At 29.9% G+C, this 21,750-nt stretch overlaps 1 protein-coding gene and 1 long non-coding RNA gene across 2 annotated transcripts; one reads left to right on the top strand and one right to left on the bottom strand.

Moving 5' to 3' along the window:
• Positions 1-644: 644 nt before the first annotated feature.
• Positions 645-5,773, bottom strand: LOC116402882. The gene is made up of 4 exons (XR_004215553.1): positions 5,660-5,773; positions 5,374-5,462; positions 1,641-1,718; positions 645-1,385 (listed from the first exon to the last, which is right to left on the bottom strand). It is a non-coding gene; the product is annotated as an uncharacterized LOC116402882 (long non-coding RNA).
• Positions 5,774-13,748: 7,975 nt separating this feature from the next.
• On the top strand, positions 13,749-17,575 carry LOC101217942 (electron transfer flavoprotein subunit alpha, mitochondrial). The gene is made up of 8 exons (XM_031881749.1): positions 13,749-14,023; positions 14,102-14,284; positions 14,577-14,788; positions 15,230-15,393; positions 15,650-15,808; positions 16,133-16,185; positions 16,837-16,977; positions 17,271-17,575. The coding sequence occupies exons 1-8, from the start codon at positions 13,925-13,927 to the stop codon at positions 17,346-17,348; spliced, it is 1,089 nt and encodes a 362-aa protein (XP_031737609.1). The 5' UTR covers positions 13,749-13,924; the 3' UTR covers positions 17,349-17,575.
• The last annotated feature ends 4,175 nt before the right edge of the window (positions 17,576-21,750 follow it).

Here is a 21,750-nt window from a genome sequence, read left to right as displayed (position 1 = left end):
AAGAGGAAAATAAATTCATTAAACCAGAAGCACACAAAAAGTCAAAAATACAATGCACAACAAAAGGAAAACGAAAAAAAAGAGACTAATCCAGTGACACGGTGCAACAAACAGAAAATGAACATTCAAAGAAAAATGACTATAAACACTTCAAGAACGAACATGGAACAAAAAAAGAAATGACTAAACAAAATAAAAGTAGTAATAATGATGATCAAGGAGAACATGTGAATGCTCGTTTCAACCAAAACAATATGCATATTCAGGAAACTAACTCATCATCGACAGTCGAATAAAAGAAGAAATATTACCTCGACCCTACCTTGCTCAGAACCACCAAAGCCATAACCCTCGATTAGTATCCGTCACTCATCAGAGGATGAAAGGTCGTCGCAGCCACGGAGGTTAACCAAGCGGTAAGGAAAGTATTATGAATGATGTAAATACCATGTTTTGTCCTGCATTTTTTATTTTTTCATTTATTTATTTATTATTATAATTATTATTTTAAAGAATTTGAATTTGAATTTGAATTTAAATTTTAAACTTTAAATCTTAATTCTTAATTCTTAAATTTTAAATTTATGTTTTAAAACAAAAATAAAAAATAAAAAATAAACACATTTAAAAATAAAAATAAAAATACAAAGGTTAAATAAAAATAAAAAGGTTGTTTTTTTTTTCTCAACCATCCCCTATTTTTGTTTTCCTTCCGCTCGTACTTTTCCACTCTCCCACTTCCTCACACTCTCTCACTTTCCCCCACCCTCCCACCTTTTCCCACTTTCTCTCCGTAATCTCTCAAATATCTCTAAACATTTTTCCATCCCAATTGGTTACCACAAACCAATCTCATCCTAGAGGATAGGAAGATCTCCAACGGGTGGTGTCCCCTCAGTGATTTATAGATTCAGAGACGTCATCGAAAGTAAGCTCTCTTTATCTTTTAATTTAAAAGCATACTAAGTTCTTATTTAGAATTTTGATTCTAAATTTTTACCAATGTATTGGTATTTTAAGATTTTTAAATTAATTTGAGTAACAGTTCTTTAAATTTTTATCCCTTCAAAGTGATGATTGCTTGCAAAGATATTGAAAATGTGAGAGAAAAGTAAAGGGCAAAAAGGCAACTCTGCATTTAATTTCTCCAAAATCACACTTGTCTAAAGGTTGCTTTTACAAAAAAAAAGAGAAACCTTTTGTTTCTACTTTTTTCAAGAACTGGTATCAGAGTCATCAGAAGAAAAGAAAGAAAATGACTACTACGCAGTTTGAAATTGAAAACTTTGATGAAAATTGAGACTTTACCTTGTAGACAAAAAAAATTACCGCAATCTTAGGTTCACAAAAGGCCTTGAAAGCTTTAGAAGACCCTAAAGAACTCCCTGAAACTTTAACCAAGTCAGAAAGAGAAACAATGGAAGAGGTAGGTCACGGTACACTGGTTATGAATATTACTAATAATGTGTTAAGACAGATAATTGAAGAAACCACTGTATTTGCTACTTGTGAGAAACTGAAGGCGCTGTATGAAAGAAAGACCTACCAAATAAGATGTTCATAAGAGAGAAGCTATTTTCATTTAAAATGAATCATAACAAGAATCTTGATGAAAATTTAGATGAGTTCAAGAAACTAACCAATGCTCTTAATCAAATTGGGGAGAAATTGGGGGTAGAAAGTGAAGCTGCTATTCTCATTAATCCGATCCATGACACCTACAAAGAAGTGAAGACAAAAAACAAGACTTCAAATGCATCAGAGTCCCTATTCTTAAAGGAAAAAATTGTTTTAGAAAAACCAGAAACAAAAATCAAAGATCAAGCAGAGATAAACCAGCACTGAAATGTTTCATATGTCACAAAGGACATGTTAAAAGAAATTGTCTTGACAGGGGGAAAGAACTTCTGAAGAGATGAAAATAGAAGATATAGACCTTACGACAGAGAAGACTTCAATCGAAACAGAGATTATCAAAGAGAAGCTCGAAAAAAAGGAAGAGAACATGAAAGTGATCACGAGCCTATTGGCAATAAAACTTTTGAATACACTGAGGTGTTAGCAGCCACCAATAAAAAAGCCATGGAAATTGAAATTGAGGAGGAAGACTAGGTTTAGACTCAAGATATACCTATCATATGACCTCTAAGAAAAACCGGTTTGTTAACTACAAATCACAGGAGGGAAACTCAGTTTACATGGGAAATAATCAAGATTGTGAGATTATTGGTGTAGGCTTAGTGTTGTTGAAGCTATCTGACAACAAGGAGGTTCTCCTTAAAGGGGTAAGACATGTTTCAAAGCTAAAGATAAACCTTATCTCTTTAGGTATGCTTGATGATATAGGATGCCTCATTTATATTGAAAGATGACTCATCAAGGTGGAAAGACAAGGTAGAGTAATTCTTACTTCAAGAAAGGTGAAAGACTTGTATACTGTGAAAAATGTGGTCAAACTCAAGTATGCTCTAATTTCAGAACTGAGAAAGAATTGGACCATAACAGAATTTCGGTCTATACCGGCACCATAATATCTGATTGGGGAGGAAGATTAGAATTAGAGATTGATCAAAAAGCAAGGATATGGGCTCGTGTGAGTAGGAAACATAAAATATCTATTCTAGTTCTATCATCAGCTATGGGTGAAGTAAAAAAAGACTACCCTCAATCCCATGCATGCTAAAGTATAAAATGAACTAGAACTATGACATCGAAGACTTTCATATATCAGTGAAAGAAGGCTTACTGAACTACAAAAAAATGGTTGATTCAAGCTAGAGGAGTAAAAAAAACTTGGCTTCTGTGAACACTGAATCTTTAACAAGTCTAAGAGGCTGAAATTCTCTAAAGGAGAACACCATTCAAAAGCCACCTTGACTATGTACATGGTGATCTTTGGGGACCAACTAGGACTCATTCTTGGGGAAAATCAAGGTACTTTTTATCTCTTATAGATGATTTTTCAAAAAAAGCATAGACTTATCCTCTCAAATCTAAACATCAAACTTTTGAATGTTTTAAAAAGTGGAAAGTTAAAGTATAAACTCAAACTGAAAGGAAGGTTAAATACTTAAAAACTGATAATGGTCTAGAGTTTCTTAGTAATGATTTTAACTTTCTATGTAATGAGTTTGGTATATCAAGGCACATAATAGTTGCTTACACTCCTCGACATAATGGAGTTGCTGAGAGGATGAATAGAACATTGATGGAAAGAGTGAGATGTATGATTTCATAGGCAAAAATCTCAGAAAATTTCTAGGCTGAAGCTTTAGCTACTGCCACCTATTTAGTGAATAGAAGCCCATGTGTTTCTATAGACCTGAAGACTCTTGAAGAAAGATGGACTGGAGCTACTCCTAAGCTCTCTAATCTAAAACCTTTTGGGTGTACAACATATGTCTACATCAAACAAAGCAAGATTGAACCTAGAGCTTTTAAATGTATGTTTATTGGCTACCCTAATGGTGTCAAAGGTTACAAGCTCTGGGATTTCTCTTAAGAAAGAAGCCTAATAAGCTGAGATGTTGTTTTCGAGGAGAATGAAATCTATATGGAGTTTATCAAAGTAACACCTTCTGCTGAACAAAATTTGAACGAACCTTCTACCAGCCACCAAGTAGAGACTCATTCAAATTTGAAAGACTTAAACCCTAACAACAGTGATCAACTTCCAACAAAAGCTCTACCTAGCTTTCGTCCTCAAGAAGAAGTAGAAGAAAATGCAGAAGACTTGACAAATTATAGCCTAATAAGAGATAGAGGGAAAAGAACCATTAGGCCTCCTTCTAGATTTGCAAGAGCAGTCTGCATAGCTAACTCCTCTACATAGACTATAGAAGATGAGCCTTACAGTTATGAAGATGCTCTAAACAGCAATTGATGGAAAGAAGCCATGAATGATGAACTTAATTCACTTTACAAGAATGATACTTGGGAACTAGTAGAAAAGCCACATGGAAAAGGTATCATTCCTTGTAAATGGGTCTTCAAGAAGAAGATGATTGGTGATTTAAATGACAAATTAAAATTTAAGGCAAGACTAGTAGCTAAAGGATTCAAGCAAAAGGAGAGTGTAGACTATAATGAGATTTTTTTCCCCTATTGTGAAGCACACTTCTATAAGAATCCTACTGGCTATTGTACCATGTGAAAATCTTGAGCTGGAGTAGTTAGATGTTACTACCGCTTTCCTACATGGAAGCTTAGAAGAAGAAATCTTCATGGAGCAGCCTAAGGGTTTTGAAGTAAAAGGCAAAAAGGAGCTGGTGTGTAAACTAAATAGGTCTTTATATGGCCTAAAACAGTCTCCAAGGTGTTGGTACAAACGTTTTGATGACTATATCAGCCTGATAGGCTTTATTAGAAGTCTATATGACCCATGTGTCTACTACAAGCAGCTCACTGAAGGTGATTACATCTATCTTTTACCCTACGTTGATGATATGTTACTAGCAAAGAGAGATCCAATCAAGTTAAAAGAAATCAAAGCTCAACTAAGTGTTGAATTTGATAAGAAAGACTCAAGGGCAACTAAGAAGATCCTAGGAATTGAAATCTTGAGAGATAGAAATAACAATGAGTTATCTCTAACTCAGAAGACCTACACCAACAACGTACTATGTAAATTCAACATGGCTAGCTCAAAGGCAGTTTCTACACCTTTAGCACGACACATTAAAATATCCGCAAGAGATTCACCTAAAGATCCGACTGATAAACAAGCAATGAGCTATGTACTATATTCTAATGCTACAATTCAAGTCTTGTCAGCTGGGACATGGGAAACCTAGGCAAGATCCATTGTGAGGCAACTAAATGGGTTTTCAGATACCTATTTGGAACAAAAAATGGGGGTTGCTTTATAAACCTCATAATGATTTTAAACTACGAGTAAGAGGTTTTGTGCATGCTGATTTTGTTGGAGATCCTAATAAAAGAATATCACTAATTGGCTTTGCCTTCACTTTGGGAGAAAACCTTATCAATTGGAAATCAAATTTACAATAAATAGTTGCCTTATCAACTACTGAAATAGAGTTCATAGTTGTTTCTGAAGCTGTGAATGAAGTTATGTGGCTAAGGGAATAGTCTCAGAACTAGGCTACAAACAAGAAACTATAGAGCTAATGTGTGACAACCAAAGTGCAATTCACCTCACAAAGAATCAGCAATACCATGACAGAACTAAACCTATTGATGTGAAATTACACTTTGTTCGAGACATCATTGAAAAATGAGTGGTGAAAATCCTAAAAGTTAAAACTGAAGAGAATATTGCTGATTTCCTAACAAAAGCCCTACCGAGATCTAAGTTTGAACTATATTTGAATCTACTCAATGTGGTGGATTCAAATAAGGATGAGTAAATACCTTGCTTCAAGCAGAATATAGTTCAAGAGGGAGATTTGTTGAAATTTGTTGACGAACTATCTTCTGCAAGAGGGCTTCAATTTCTGCACCTGTTAAAGAAATGAAACAAATTAGTTACAACTACTTTTGTTAGAACAAAAAGTTCAACAAAATAACAAATAAAAGGCTTGTAGCCTCAAGGAGAAAATATACAAAATAAAATCATGGAGATGTAGTATGAAAAATATGTTCATATTTTTGTTTTGAATCTACTTTCACACTGAATGTTGAATAAAAGGATTTTTACCTATGAAGAGTGATGATGTAGGCTACGTGCTGAACCACTATAAACTTCATCTTGTTCACTTTTCTCATCTCTTCATCTATAAACTTCATCTATAAACTTCATCCATTAAGAAACCCCTTTCAAAACATTTTTTTCTTCTTCCTTACTCTCTCGGTGAACCATGCAACAAAAGAAATACAAAGAAAGGAAAGTGATGACATCTTGCAAATATATTGAAAAGGTGAGAGAAAAGTAAAGGGCAAAAAGGTAAATCTACATTTAATTTTCCCAAAATTACCCTTGTCTCAAGACTGCTTTTACAAAGAAAGAAAAACTTTTTGCTTCTTCTTTTTTCAAGAAATAAGCCCTTAATAACCACTTTATTGAATAAAATATGATTTTAAATTTCAAACTACGTGTTTTAGGACATAAAATCTAACAATTCCAACTCCCTTTAGTTGTTCTAACTCCGAGTACTATCTAAAGAATTTAGAATCTATGACTACGGACGACAATCATCTTGGAGGGAAATCACACATCAATATACGATATATGTAAATTGACAATAAAGATCTAAAACAAAATTGGTATAATTAGAGCTAGACATATGTAGTAGATACATTGTAAGAGAGAGAAATTTTATGCAGGTGAATTTCACCTTTTTAAGTTTATATTTGTATAAGTGTGCTTGCAAATTCATATTAGTGTTGCCATATTTAAAATTAATTGAATTAACTTTGCCATTTATCCAAGCATCATTTCAAAAATTATCCCCCAAGTTTTAAACAACAGGATTTAATATCATTTAATTTCTTCAAATATTCTTATTTTCTGAAGATAAATGAGGAATATAATATGTTGAAACAATTTAATTTAGATTATAAAAATGACCATCAACCCTAAATTTTAATAGTTTTAGTTCTACCCCTAAAGTTTAAATTTGTTTTAAAGCAAACTTTTCCATACAAGTGGCATAGAAGACAGCTAATAATAGTGATGCACGTGCCAAAGTGAAAGGATTGAATTACACTCATAGATCACTTTATGACTATGATTCAATCCTACTCTTAACATTGCAAAAATAGTCATTTAATTTTAACGTTTTATCATTAAAATTGTTTCAAAACCAACTATTTATTAGCTTTAGGATTGAGGGTACAAAATAATTTTTTACGCGTGTTTAACCGATTAATCGCAATGTATTTTTGTTATTTCATGTTGTAATTTTTTTTCTATTTAAAATTATTCTATGTAGTGTAAATATTTTCGCGTTTTGTTCTATTTTTGAAAAAAAAACCACACACATGTATAATACAATGATAAAATAAATTTTAAATATAGCACAAAATTTAGTAACATACTAAATACACACGGTTACCATTGTGAGCACTTCTTCCCAAATTTCTCAAATTAAAAGTTATCACTAATAGCTTTTTTTTTTTTTTATAGAAATGACTAGCTTCACACATTTTCTGATTTTCTCACATTGAAAACTATGACTAATAACAACTATAAACGATAGCTACTGATAGTTACCATTAAGTGTTACCACTAAAAACGACAATTAGTGAATATCACATATAGTTACTATAAGTTGTTGTCACCAATAACTTTTATAAATTATTATCACCAATGTCTGGTATGAGTTGTTATCATTGATAATTAATGATATCAATGATAATTTTTCATTTACCACCATTACAAGTGCTTCTTCTTGAGTTTTTTTAAATTGAAAGCTATCATTTGTAGCAATTATCAGTGATAGCAATTTATAGTTGCTGCTGTCAATGATAGATGTTATTAGTGATAACTTTCTATTTGAGAAATATGTTATCTGTTGCTATTATTGATAGCAACTATTAGTGATAACTTCTATTAGATAGTCACGTAACGGTAAACTTAACATTATAAAAAAAAATTAAATTCACTGATCAATGTTTGTTATTTTTATAAATATTTTATGATTGTGCAAATTTTTTAGTTTATTTACTAAATTGTGGTCTTTGCAATAGTTTTCATAGATTAAAGCTACCAAATAATTTATTTTCTTTGCAATATACATATCAATCTATGCATAAATAAACTTTTGATTTTTAAATTTTTAAAATTTTTATACTTTTAAATCTATTATAATAAATTCTAATACATTTATTGTTAATATTTTTTTGAAAAAGTATCTATCTGTTCCCTTTGTTTTAGATATAATTTCTATTTAGTGTTTTTTTTTTTTTTGTTTCCAAATGTAACATTTTTATAGTTGAGATTTCAATAATACTCCATTAAACTTAAAACAAAAATATATATATGAAAAATTGTTAAAAAAGAAGTAAAATAGATGAAATATTTAGGATGTGTAATAGATTTTTTTGTGTTTTAGTTGGTTTTTTCTATTTGATTGTAAACAGTTTCTTTTTATGTATATATATTTTTAAAAACCTTTTTCTTGTTGGAGTATTTTAAAAAATATAACCACGCGTCCAAATATTTACACGGTATAGAACCATTTCGAAAACGGAAAAAGCCCACATGTCCACAATAGAAAATACAAAAAATGTTCGTTATTAATTGACACATGATTGTTAATTAGCACCGTACCCAGTGCAAGTAATATATTTGGTAAACGATTGTCTAGATTTGACTATTTTTTGATACATGATTGTTTAGATTTGATCATTTAAATTTAGCTACACAAATCTAAACGATTATTTTTCAATATTTTTTGGTACACGATCGTTTAGATTTGATTGTTTAAATGTTTAGATATCCAAATGTAAATGATTTTCTTTCAAGATTTTGTTTGTATACAATTCTTTGGATTCAATTTTTTTTTTGTATACCATCATTTAGATTTAAATCTAAACAGGTTTTTTAAAAGAGTTTTTGGTACACGATCGTTTAAATTCAACTACCTAAATCTAAACGATTTTTTAAAGATTCATCGTCTAGATTTGTCTACCCAATATTACAATGTTTTTTTTCACGATTTTTCATATTTGGCACACGATCTTGAATAATTAAATAAAAATTTGAATTTTTTGTATAAAAAAACTAGATCTTTTATATTTGGTATACAATTTTGAACCAACTAAAGAGTTTGAAAAAATTGCAAAAGAAGAAGAGAAAATGACGATGGAAAGGAAAAGAAAAATTGCATGGAAAGAAAGGGCAAACCTAAAATATTTTAAAAAAATAGTCGACTTCATGTACTTTTTTTTATTTTGTTACACACGTTGTAAATATTTTGGTGTTTTGTTATATTCATGAAAACTAACCTTTTTTTTCATTTTTTTAATTTATTTTAGTTTAATTTACATAAATGTAACAAAACCTCTACATATTTATGACTCGTATAATAAAATAAAAAAAGTCCATGAAGTCCGATTATTTTTTCATAAATTCCATTTATTGTTATGTATTTTCCCCTTTTTTCTTTTTCTTTTTTTCGATTTATTTATCTTCTCTTCTAGATTTATCTTGACAGTCCTGACCGTTAAGAAAAGATCCCTTATTTTGTAGACACATATGCAAAAATGGTAAAATACGTAAGTTTTTGGGTTGGGGCGATTCTTGACGATAAAACCTTCAAGAAAAGCATTGTTTGATGGACAATACATACAAAAAATACATTAATATTTGATGAGCATTGCCCATCAAGAACTCATGGAAAAACAATTTGGTTTGCCTTGATGGGCAAAGAATTAATTTCCTCGATGAGCCCATTTTACAAAAACGTACTCTTCCTCGATGAGCATCGACCATCAAGGAAAACCTTTCTTAATGGTAATGAACTCTTAAAGAAATTAAGTAAGTAATTTATTTTTCAAATTGTTTTTCTTGATAGACAACGACAATCAAGTACCTTCCTTCATGGGCAAAAATATAAAGTTAATATTAATATTTATATTAATTGTTTCACTTTCTTTTTGTCATATATATTTTGTTATTTTATTGTAATTTTTCTATACATGTTTTTGTCTGTGGAAATTTATTTTTGTTGATGGTGATGGAAAATTTTAACCCAGTTCATTTTGTTTTCAATTCTCTAGTGACTTTTGCAAAAATAGCAAAAAAAATTATGAAAATAAAGTCAATGTCAAAACATTTTCTAAATTTGCAAAAGTAGCAAATTTAAAAGCGATAATCATCTGATAGTCTTATGATAACTGTCTGATATTCATTTGATAACCGTCTGATATGATTAATTACTTATCATAGTTGTCATATTTGCAATATGCAAAAAATAGGTGTTATGAGCTGTTTTTTTCTAATTGTTTTTTTGTTATCTGATGCAATATTTTCCAAAAAAAAATTATGGCATGAACCAATCATAAAGAAATAATAATAATAATTAAGAAAATAAAGAAAAGAGATAACGTGAGGTAAGCGTCCATCTCTCACGTTTACCCTAGTGTTTTTTCAATTTTGTTTTTTAAAAAATATTCAAGTTTGTCGGCAATATCTCGATATCTCTTCGAAGTTTGATATTTTAAGTTGCAACAATTTTAACAACGGTTGCAATAGAGTTGATTGCAACAATTACTTATAGCGTTTAAAAATGTCACAATAAATTGTTGCAAATGGACTATTATTGTACTGATTTATAATTGATGTTTCAATTGAAAATTAATAATAATAATTATTCAATACGTTTTATAATGAGATCTTTTAAAAAATATAACAAAGCGACAAAATATTTACACGACATACAACAATTTCGAAAACAAAAAAAACTCACGGGCCTACAATGGAAAATACCAAAAAATGTCCCGTGATTGATTGGCATCCAACTCGCATTTGGGAAACAAAAATTTAGATTTGACTATTTTTCCCTATATAATCATTTAGATTTGGGTCAAATTTAAACGATTTTTTTCAAAAATTTTTGGTACGCGATCGTTTATATTTGGTACACGGTCGTTTAATTTAATCGTTTAAATTTGGATAGCCAAATCTCAACAATTTATTTTCAAGATTTTTTTATACACTATCATTTATATTTGGTTATTATTTTTTGTACAAGATCGTTTACATTTGTTATATTACTAAATAGAGGTATTTGTATTAATTTGTGTCGGGAATGGCTATCATTGTATTGATTTATAATTGATATTTTAATTGGAAATTAATAATAATTATTATTTAATACATTTTATAATTCTAATAATTATTCTTTTTCTATATAGATTTGAACTATGGACTTCTTGTCCATGGGACACCCAAGTTTGGGAAGGAGTGGAGAGATAGGTAAATGTAGGTTTGTCAATATCTCTACACTTTCACATGCCGCTACTATCTATCAGGCATGGGGACTAAAATAATAATAATAATAATAATAATAATATATAATGATTATTAGAATTATAAAACGTTAAGTTTCATAAAAATAATAAACCAGTAAAATATTTACAGCCCATGTAACAAAATGAAAAGATCCACAACACCGATCATTTTCTTTAAAAAAAAATTATGGGTTTACCCTTTCTTATCATCGTCTTTCTTTTCTTCTTTTCTGCGATATTTTTTTATTTTTGTCGTCTTTTTATCTTCTTCTGCAATTTTTTTTAAATATTTCCATTTGCCCTTCCTTTTCATATCTTTCTTCTGCAATTTTTTTCCTTCTCATCGTCTTTTTCTCTTCATCTGTAATTTTTTTTTTCAAATTGTTATTTGGCTCAAGATCGTGCTATTTTTTCAAACTGTTATTTAGTTTTTTAAGATCGTGAAAAAAAAATTATTGGAGTATTTGATTGCCAACGTTTTAAAAAATATTATATCGTATATGCCACTCATTAGTTGCAACAGTTTCTTTTATGGATTAAGTATATATTTATACTTTGTAATTTTATTTTTCTAGTAAAAAATTTGATATTAACAATCAATTGTTAGTAGTCATGACGATCAAGCATCGATATCAATGATCAAGACGACCACCTACCGATGTAAAGACGATCAATGGTCACCGATTGATGGTAAAGACGGTCAATGATCGTTTGTTGATGGTGAAGATTGTCAATGATCACCAACTATAGAGACGATTGGTTGGTAGTCAACTGTCATGAAAATCAGTCATCAAAAGTCATGACATTTGGTCATTGACCATCATTACTATCGTTTGTGAATAGGTACGACAATCGATCATTAATGATGACAATGGTTGGTCGTCGACAATCATGATGTTTGTCTGACAAGAGTAACATTTGATTTCCCTTTTGTGTATAAATGAAGATATGATAAGTGAGGAAGGTCTAAATGCAAGTATACACGGTGAAGAAGTGATAATTCCTAGATATTCCCAAGTGTCGAAGCTCCACAAGGAGTAGTTTGAAATTATTTTGCAAAACACCATTTTGGTGATGAGTGTGTTTCAAGGATAACCCAAACTTGTAAGGGTAGTAGTGCCTCAACATTCCTAGCAATGCAAAACAGCTAATGAGATCACATCAATCATGACTAACATAACTTGGTCAGAATGTATCTCTGTATAATAATCCTTTGGATCATTTGACTTGGCTCCCAGTGCTTAACTTCCACTTTCCATAGTTAACTAATTCATGCATTTTATTGAAAAATTCTTTATCCCTAAAGTGAGTCAACTTTTTCTATTCCTAGGTTGTAAGACGACCTATGCTGTTGTAATGAAATCATGATGTCCCTTAGCCTTCTCAGCACTTAGATTCTGCTTTGATGCATGCTAAACTAAATGTCCAATTCAATTTAGCATTTTTTAAACATAATTCTTTCAATCAACAGAGAGGTAAACAGTGTAAACATGTCGTGCAGTGTATTCAATCTACTATGTTGTACCAAAGGAAGTTTCCACCCTAGTGAACCACCAATTAAACTTAACACATGCTAGATTGTGAAAATGACCTCAAATTGTTCAAACCATGATTAACAACCTGTCTATGAAAAATCAATAATCAGTTATTAGTAAGATTAAACGATGAAGTACAACTTAAATAGTACATTCTGAGCCCAAAAATCCTTGCTATTTTAAATTTGTCAATTTTGTTTAGGTGTACCAGATTTAGGGTGTGCGATGTGATTTCATGATCTATCATATAGTAGTCATTTATTAGAATATATGTTGGGTTATAAACTCAATTCATTTTTTCAATATAATATGCATTATCTAATGTATTATACGTTATAACAATATAAAATAATAATTATATAACTTTTTAGGTTAAATTACAAATTTGGTCCTCATAATTTTAAAATAATAGAATTTAGTCTTTATAGTTTACTAAAATTTAGTCATTTTGGTATGATAAATCATATAAAGTAGTCTCGCTTGTATGGACTATTTATGAAGGTTTTCAAATCATAAAGATGATATATGAGGTTTTGTCAAAACTATAGGTTAAACTCCAACTTTCTTCAAACGATAGAAACTAAATTGCAATTTAATCAATTTTGTAAACATAAATTATATTCATAAATAAATGGAGTTTTTTTTTTTTAAATATAATAAATCGACGAAAAATTTACACTGTATAGAACAATTTTGAAAAAAAAAAAAAAAACCCATACATGCTCACAGTGAGTTATACCAAAAATGTCCAAGTCAACACGCAATTAATCGGCCACACGCGTGTGTGTAATTTTTCTTCTAAACAATCATGATACGCGATTGTGTAGGAAATTATACACGATTGTGTAGGTAGTATCAACATCGACCACACACGCACTTGAAAGGATCATGATACGCGATTATGCAGGTAATGATACACGATCCTGTAGTTATTTTTAACGATGGAAATTTTTTTATAATCTAAACGGTTGTGTTGACCATGTTAAACGATTGTCTTGAATATGTAAGTGATCGTTTAGATAATGTCAAAGTGATATTTAAATGATGTTGACATTCTGGAAGAGTACTACTTGTAAAAAAGAAAGAGAAGATGAAGAAAGAAAGAAAAAGAAGATTAAAAAAAATGAAGTGAAAAAATGTGAAATAGACGATGAATAATAGAAAAGAGAAGTAACCAATTGTTGAAATGTGGTTTAAATTTAATTATGTTGTCTAAAAATTCTTACAAAGAAACTCGGGAGGGTTTGTGTTGGGGGGAAGGAAATTGTTATAAGGTATTCCCACCTAGTGGATCTGATAAACACTATGGGTAACAAAATCAAATAAGAGAAACTTTTAATCGCTGGATGGAGCAGTGCCGTATTCCTCTTTCAAACCTCCATTGAACCATTCTCTCCTCCGCCCACCCTCTTCTTCTAAACACTATTATTATTCATTTCAGAGAGAGGAGAGAGTATCCCTCATCCATCAACATGATTGCTCGAACTCTATTCACTGCTTTCAAGACATCCATTCTTCCATCCTCTTCCTCCCAATTGCTCCCCCTCTTCTCCTCCTCACCTTGTCGATCTGTATGCTCTTCTCTCCTTTCTTTCATTTCCGTTTCATCATTTTTCATTTCTCTCCAACATTTTGCTATGGAATTGTAGGTCACCACCTTGGTTTTGGCGGAACACGATTCCGGTTCCATCAATGCCGCTTCCCTTAGCGCTATAGCGGCTGCCGCTTCCTTGAGCACTCACACTTCCATTTCCCTCCTCTTGGCGGGCTCTGGGCCTTCGCTTCATCAAGCTGCTCAACATGCTGCCTCTTGCCACCCATCTATTTCTCAGGTATTATCATTTACTCTCTATCTATCGCCTTTTACATGGAGATTCGACCGCCCAACATTTTTTCTTCACATATTCTTTTTTTTTTTTTTTTTTTATGCATTACCTCCTAGAATTAGTCCAAATTCCAGGAATTTTATGGTGGTTGTTGCTTTGTTCTATTCTCATTCGAACATTTGAGGAGTTATAACCTTCGTCCTATGCCATCTTTTTAGAATCAAGATAGAGTAATTAGAGTGATCTGTGTTCTTCGTCGTTTCCTTATTACTGATATCGGAGGTTAAATGTTATTTAGGTGCTTGTTGCTGATTCTGATAAATTTACATACCCCTTGGCAGAACCTTGGGCTCAGTTAGTCCAATTGGTTCAACAGAAGAATGGGTTTTCTCATGTAATTGCGGCTTCAGGTTCTTTTGGGAAAAACATTCTTCCACGCGCTGCCGCTCTTTTAGATGTTTCTCCGGTTACGGATGTCGTAGCTATATCTGAATCTCGACAATTTGTGAGGTTTATCCTGTTTTTTAGACTTAAATCCTTGATTATATTGACATTTATGCAACTTTGTGAACTGTTTTAAGTACCTACAGTCTACATTAATCCTAACAAATGTGTTTCCCACTAATTTAACCTTCCTTGTGTATGTAGAAAAACATAATTTTCACTGCTGATGTTGTTTATGGTGGAGAACTTCATTCAGTGGAAAAATACTTAAATTCTCTAATCCTTGTTTTTCAACATTCCAATTTCCATGTTTTGTTTTGTTTTTTTTTATTTTCGAACCTCAGTTTGCATTTTTTTGTATGCCAATTTCGTCTTGTGACTATGATGGAGCACTTAAATTGTCCATGTCCTATTTTTAGTTAAGTACATTCTAAATTGATGTGCAATAGTTTTTTTCCTTACAAAAGAAGAAGGATGACTGACAATACAATTTGGAACTCATAATAGGCCCATATATGCTGGCAATGCGCTTTGTACAGTTAGATACACAGGAGCTGACCCTTGTATGTTGACCATAAGATCTACATCATTCCCAGTGCCTGCAAGATCTGTTGAGTTGGCATCAAATAAGTCCGCTATATCTCAGGTTGATCTCTCAATGCTTGGTGGAGGTAAGCCTACAGCCTACTTTTCCATCTCCAAGAATTCTCCACACTCTAGAAAAAGGAAGCCATAATAGCATCAAGAATTGAATGCTTCTGCTTATTTGATTAACCCAAGTTAGTTTTGATGATTGTTCCATCCTATTAAGGGAACACTTTCCATAGTACTTCTCTGGATCATTTTAATTTCTGTTATATTACTTTAGTGGCCTGCCAAAGGATTAGGACATGTAATTAGGTCTAATGAGTGATATCAATCTTTCAGATTCTATTGGAAAATCTAGATACGTAAAGCAAACATCTCCGGAAGCAGAACGTCCTGATCTTGCAAATGCACGTGTTGTTGTCACTGGAGGACGTGGTTTGAAAACCGCTGAGAACTTCAAAATGATTGAGAAGCTTGCCGAGAAACTTGGTGCTGCAGGTTGATTCAGTTTGAATTTTTGAATTGAACTTCAAGTTGTTTTTCCTTCTGCATCGCCTTCATCATTTATTTTAATTTTTTCTCTGGTTATAAAATATTGATTGTCAAATTTCCTAAAAATATCATGGAATTTGGGGGCACACGCAGCCTATTAATGAGAACAGAAAACATTAGATCTCAAAACACTTTGCATAGAATACTGTTTTCTATTTATTCTACAGTATCAAAGTAATCAATTTTGTCAACCACAAATAATGAATATGTTGCTTTCTTCATTCTCTAATCTTATAACCTAATCTGATGTTTCTTCTCTTATTTGTTTAGTTGGTGCCACACGTGCTGCTGTTGATGCTGGATTTGTTCCCAATGACCTTCAGGTAATTGCCTTCTTGGTGCTTTTCCTTCCAAGTTGAGAGTATTATTACATCTGAATTTTGTAATTGTAGTTTGCCTAATCCAAATTAACCATCATGGGTTGGTCTATAATGAAAAAGGAGACAAAGTCTCAATAAATTGGCAAAATGTCATGGATTCAATCTACAGTGATCAGCTATTTTGGAATTAATTTCCTATGAGTTTTTTTGACACCAAAATATTGTAGCATCATACAGGTTGTCTTGTTAGATTAGTCATAGTACGTGAGCTTGGATACTCACGGATATAGAAAAAAGTTAGTGTACCTAATCCAAATTAAAAGTCAACACTGAAGTTACTAAGTTAGGCATTTCACTGGAACTTGACTGAAGGGAAGGTGAACTTTTAGATCACCCCACCCACCAGAAGTTCAAAGAGAAATAAAATTAAAAAAAAAAAAACTAAAACAAAAAAATTGTCCAATTCCTTCTCTCTTGCCCTTTCTTTTCCTTTGTAATTCTTTTTGTGGAAAATATACTTGGTATGTGCAAATATTTTATATGGATAGTGCCATAACACATATTAACGTGGGTTGAATTTATCCATAGTTTTTTATTCTTTTATCGAGTGCAAATTTCTTCGATGATCCTAGTTAAAACTCTTGTGTATATCAGGTTGGACAAACTGGTAAAATTGTAGCACCAGAACTATATATGGCTTTTGGTGTATCAGGAGCCATTCAACATTTGGCAGGAATCAGAGATTCTAAGGTTATTGTGGCTGTGAATAAAGATGCAGATGCACCAATTTTTAAGGTCAGCTCCCCCTCCCCTAAAACACACACAGAAAAAGGAAAAAAATCACTGTTAGTTTAGGCCACAGGCCGATCTTGGATGCTTAAGGTCATGTTTGGAGTGGTAAAATCAGTCTTAGTCTTGTCGTGTTCAAATTCAACATCCTCTTATTTATTCCGAATCAGTACGACTAGATTATAAGTATTTCAAAACGTAGTGTAAGTTTATGCATTGTTAGATTTCATATAAATGTATCCGAGGTTGGTCTGCCGCTGTTTTTACATTCCAATGAATTAATTGTCTCTAATATGCAGGTTGCTGACTATGGAGTCGTTGGGGATCTGTTTGAGGTTATACCCGAGTTGCTTGAAAAGCTTCCTGAAAGTAAGTAACCTTATCACTAACTGTATTGTGCGGGAACGAGTTCAAAGGGCATTCCATTATCTGAGTATTTGGGTCATTTATATTAAATACAAACAAAAAGGAATGTTACTTTGAGAAAATCAAACCCCTCACCACGAAATCTTTAAATTAAGGATGTAAATATTCAAAGGAAATAAAAATATACATCTTTCCAAATATATGGATGTAGCCTCTATTGTGAATGTGTGATGTGAAAGTATAATGAACTTGGTGTATTGATCCTTTAAAATTTCATATTCTTTTTTAGTTAGAAAAATAATCCTTGAGGCTTTGTTTGATAATCATATATATAGACAATACCTTAAAACATCTTTTTAAAAATGTTTTCATAATCCAATTTGAGAATTAAGAAAGTTGTTTTTAAAAACTTGTTTTTGTTTGTGATGTGAAATTATGGTAAGAAAATTGGAGACAAAATAGTTATTGAACAAGTGTTTGTTTTTCAGTTTAATAAGAGTCTGTTTGATAACGTTTCTATTTATTTTTGTCTTTGTTTCTTATCTGTTTTTCATTTTTTGTTTCTTCTCTTTTGAAAATTTTGAAAATAAAAGTAAGACTATGTAAGGATAACTTTCACATTTCCTGTTTCTTGTTTTTTTGCAACAATAATATATATGTTCCACATTGAACATAAAAAGTATTTTATCGAAAGATTATGTCATCATATGAATTTTAGGACATCTAAAATAGAATAATAGACTTATATTATATCATTTATATATTCTTCAAATTGGATCGACATTGTTATCTCCAACTCAAGTCATTTGTCTTAAATAATGTTGAGTCGAATACAATTAATTCAATTTAATTGTCGAATTCAATTTAATTATATAATTACGTAAATATCATGGTTGGAAAATATTAAAGTCATGCTAAATGTTTTAGTGGGAAAATGGTTAAATTCTACTTGGTTTTCTGTAAAGAAATTCTACTAGATATCAGATCATATATTAAAGATATTGGAACTAAAATAATACATAAACATGCATATTGCAAAAATTTAAAAATATAACAAACCAATAAATATTACATGCTATAAAATAATTTTGAAAAAAAATACCAAAAAGGTCTTGTGATTAATTAATATCCAGTGACTGTAGTATATTTCTAAAACTATTATTTAGATTTGGCTATTATTTGGTTATTCTTTGTATATGATCGTTTATATTTGATCTAAGATTGTTTGGTTTAGATTTGGCTATTGTATGTACATTTAGATTTGTCATTTTTTTTTTTCAAATTTCTTTGTACATGATGGATTCAATATTTAATTTTTTTTCACTATCTTTTTGCATGACCTTCTATATTTGGAACAATTAAATAACAGTTGGAAAAAAAAACTACAGAAGAAGAAGAGGAAAAGATGATGTAAAGAAAAAAAACAAGAAGAACAAACCTAAAATATATATTAAAAAAAAACACGTAGTTGCAAATTTAACAATTAGATTCAAAATAATTGAGTATATAACAACATTTAAAAAAATTGCAAACATAGCAAAATTTGTCAAATTCTATAAATGATAAAAGTCTATCATTGATAGATCATGTTGCAAATATTGGTCTATCGGGATAGTTTTGCTATATTTGCAATTTTTTTAAAATGTTGCTATATCCTTAATGATTATTCCTAAAATGGTCATCAATTATAATTATCCAAAAAGTTTCATTTTCATAGACTCTTTCATTTTGTTATACGGACTCTAAATATCTGGTTGATTTTTATATTTATGAAAATTAACATAAATTTAAATATAAAAAAATTTAAACTAAATATAATAAACGGAGAAAATATTTACGGTCCGTGGAATAAAATGAAAAAATTCCATGAAATTTACCATTTTTTTAAAAAGGTTAGATTTGTCATTCCTTATTATCGCTTTTCTTCTATTCTGCTATCGTTTTTCTTCTCTTTTCCTCTTCTGCCATATTTTTTCTTTTTATCTTTTTTCTTTTCTACAAATTTTTTAAAATATTTATATTTGCCTTTCGTTTTCATATTCTTTCTTCTGGAGTTTTTCTTTTCATTCCCATAGTCTTTTTTTTTCTTCTTTTATAATCTTTCTTCTTTTTCTTTTTCTTTTTCTATTCGTTTTTTTCTTTCTTCAGTAATTTTTTTATATTTTTTTTAAATTGTTATTTGGTTCAAGATCATGCTATTTTTTTTCAAACTTTTATTTGGTTTTTTAAGACCTTGTGTCGAACATAAAAGATTGTGGAAAAAAATAGTTGGGATATTGAATTGTCAAATGTAAACGATCGTGTACAAAAAAAATAGTCAAATGTAAATGATGGTGTACAAAAAATTGATTTGACTACTTTAATTTAAACGATCGTATACCAAAAAATTTTAGAAAAAAATTCATTTAGATTTGGTTACCCAAATTTAAATGATTAAATTAAAAGATAGTATGTCAAATTTAAACGAAATCTAAATGATCAAATCTAAATGATGTATAGGCAAGAATAGCCAGATTTAAACTATCGTTTTCTAAATATATTACGCACTGGAGGTAAATTTTCATGGGATAGTTGCAAATTTAGCAATTAAATTCAAATTAATTAAGTATATAGCACAATTTTTTAAAAAAATTGCAAATATAGCAAAATTTGTCAAATTCTGTCAATGATATAAATCTATCATTGATAGACTATGTTGCAAATATTGGTCTATCACTGATATACCATATGAAGTCTATCAGTGATAGTTTTGCTATATTTGCAATTTTTTAAAAAAGTTGCTATATCCTTAATTATTATTGCTAAAATAGTCATCAATTGTAATTTTTCAAATTTTCATAGGGCATTTTTTATACTTTTCATTGTGGGCCTGTGAAGTTTTTCTGTTTTCGAAATTGTTCTATACCATTTAAATATGTAGATATGTTGTCGTTTTGTTATATTTTTTAAAAGATACAATTTTAAATATATATATATATATATAAATAAAGAGAATTTTGTAAATACAAATATTAATAAAAAAAATAATGAAATGAAACAAATTCTTCAAATAATAATAATAAAAAAACACAAAAATGTAAAAAACAATATTGATTTTAAGATGAATCTAAATATATAACCAACGTGAGCTTAGCTCAACTGACACTCGACAAGAGATCTTAGATTCAAATCCACACCCAACATATTTTAGAAATCTTTATATCACATCTTTTTAGTTGACTACTTTTGTAAAATTTCAAATTATGTTTGTTAGCCCATTTTCCAATCATAGTTCTTTTTTTCCAGATTTTTATTTTTTCTCTAAGTTACAACGAAAATCCGTCATTGGTCACAATGTTTTCTCTTAAAAGATACAAATCTAGTTTTGTGTAAGGGAATTTATTAGGATTTTTACTCTAATTATGGAAATCATATTCACCTATGGTATTCCTTTGCATGAACAACATCATCATTATTATAATTATAGGGTGAATTTCTAAATTTAAGATCATATTGAAAGAAGGATTAACTAAAATTTGAGAAATAAGAAAAAGTAGGATTAAAATTGAGGAAACGTAGAGTATAGAACTCAAAAAATTGTATCCAAACCTATGGTATTGTATAGTTTTCTTTATTATTATTAAAGCAAAATTTGAGCATGACACAACTCCACTTACCTTAACACTTATATTATCAATTTCAATCTTTTTATACAAGAGTTCAATTCTTACTCTTCCTAATTGTTCATTTTATATACAACAATTGAATCAGAAAACATTAGCATATATACTAATATTTTAAACAAATTAAAAATATAACAAAATTTATCAAAATATATAAATGATATAAATTTATTATTGATAAATCATGTTACAAAAATTAATAGACTCTTATATATTTATAATTTTTCTAAATGTTATCATATACTTCATTGTTATTATTCATAAAATTGCAACTCAATCTAATTACCATTATATTATATATGACAAACACTAAACTGTATTTGTAAAAGTACATCTTTCTTCCTATAATAGAATTGGACATTAGTTTCTATCATTATTTAAGTTAACTAAATATTATTTTGCAAACAGTTTGAGATATATTAAATTTCTATTATTTTATACTAATTGTATTAATTATTTATCATGAATACTTGATCTTTGAATTGACTTAACAAAAAGATATTTACGAAGGAATTCAATTTTGTTTAGACTCATTTTTTGTAAAAGATGTTTGAAATATACTTTCAAAACTATTTGGGGTGGCTTCCAAACATTCTATTTTTTTTTTCCTCAAAATAACTTATTTTTTAAATTAGACATTTGAAAATACAATTCAAATGCACTAGTCATCGAGAATATGATTATGAAAAAGAAATTATTTTATATTTCATATACGCTCCTCCAACATCAATATCGAGAGAAATATTTTAAA

Source organism: Cucumis sativus, chromosome 3 (genome assembly GCF_000004075.3).
Source record: "Cucumis sativus cultivar 9930 chromosome 3, Cucumber_9930_V3, whole genome shotgun sequence".
Taxonomy (NCBI): domain Eukaryota; kingdom Viridiplantae; phylum Streptophyta; class Magnoliopsida; order Cucurbitales; family Cucurbitaceae; genus Cucumis; species Cucumis sativus.
Note: the sequence above shows the minus strand (reverse complement) of the source record. Positions and strands in the feature narration are given on the sequence as shown.

Coding starts and splice junctions, on each gene's coding strand:
- LOC101217942 (XM_031881749.1), top strand. CDS start 13,925: ATGATTGCTCGAACTCTATTCACTGCTTTCAAGACATCCATTCTTCCA. Junction 15,394..15,649: donor TCTCTCAATGCTTGGTGGAG/GTAAGCCTACAG, acceptor TCAATCTTTCAG/ATTCTATTGGAAAATCTAGA. Junction 16,978..17,270: donor CAGATGCACCAATTTTTAAG/GTCAGCTCCCCC, acceptor TCTAATATGCAG/GTTGCTGACTATGGAGTCGT.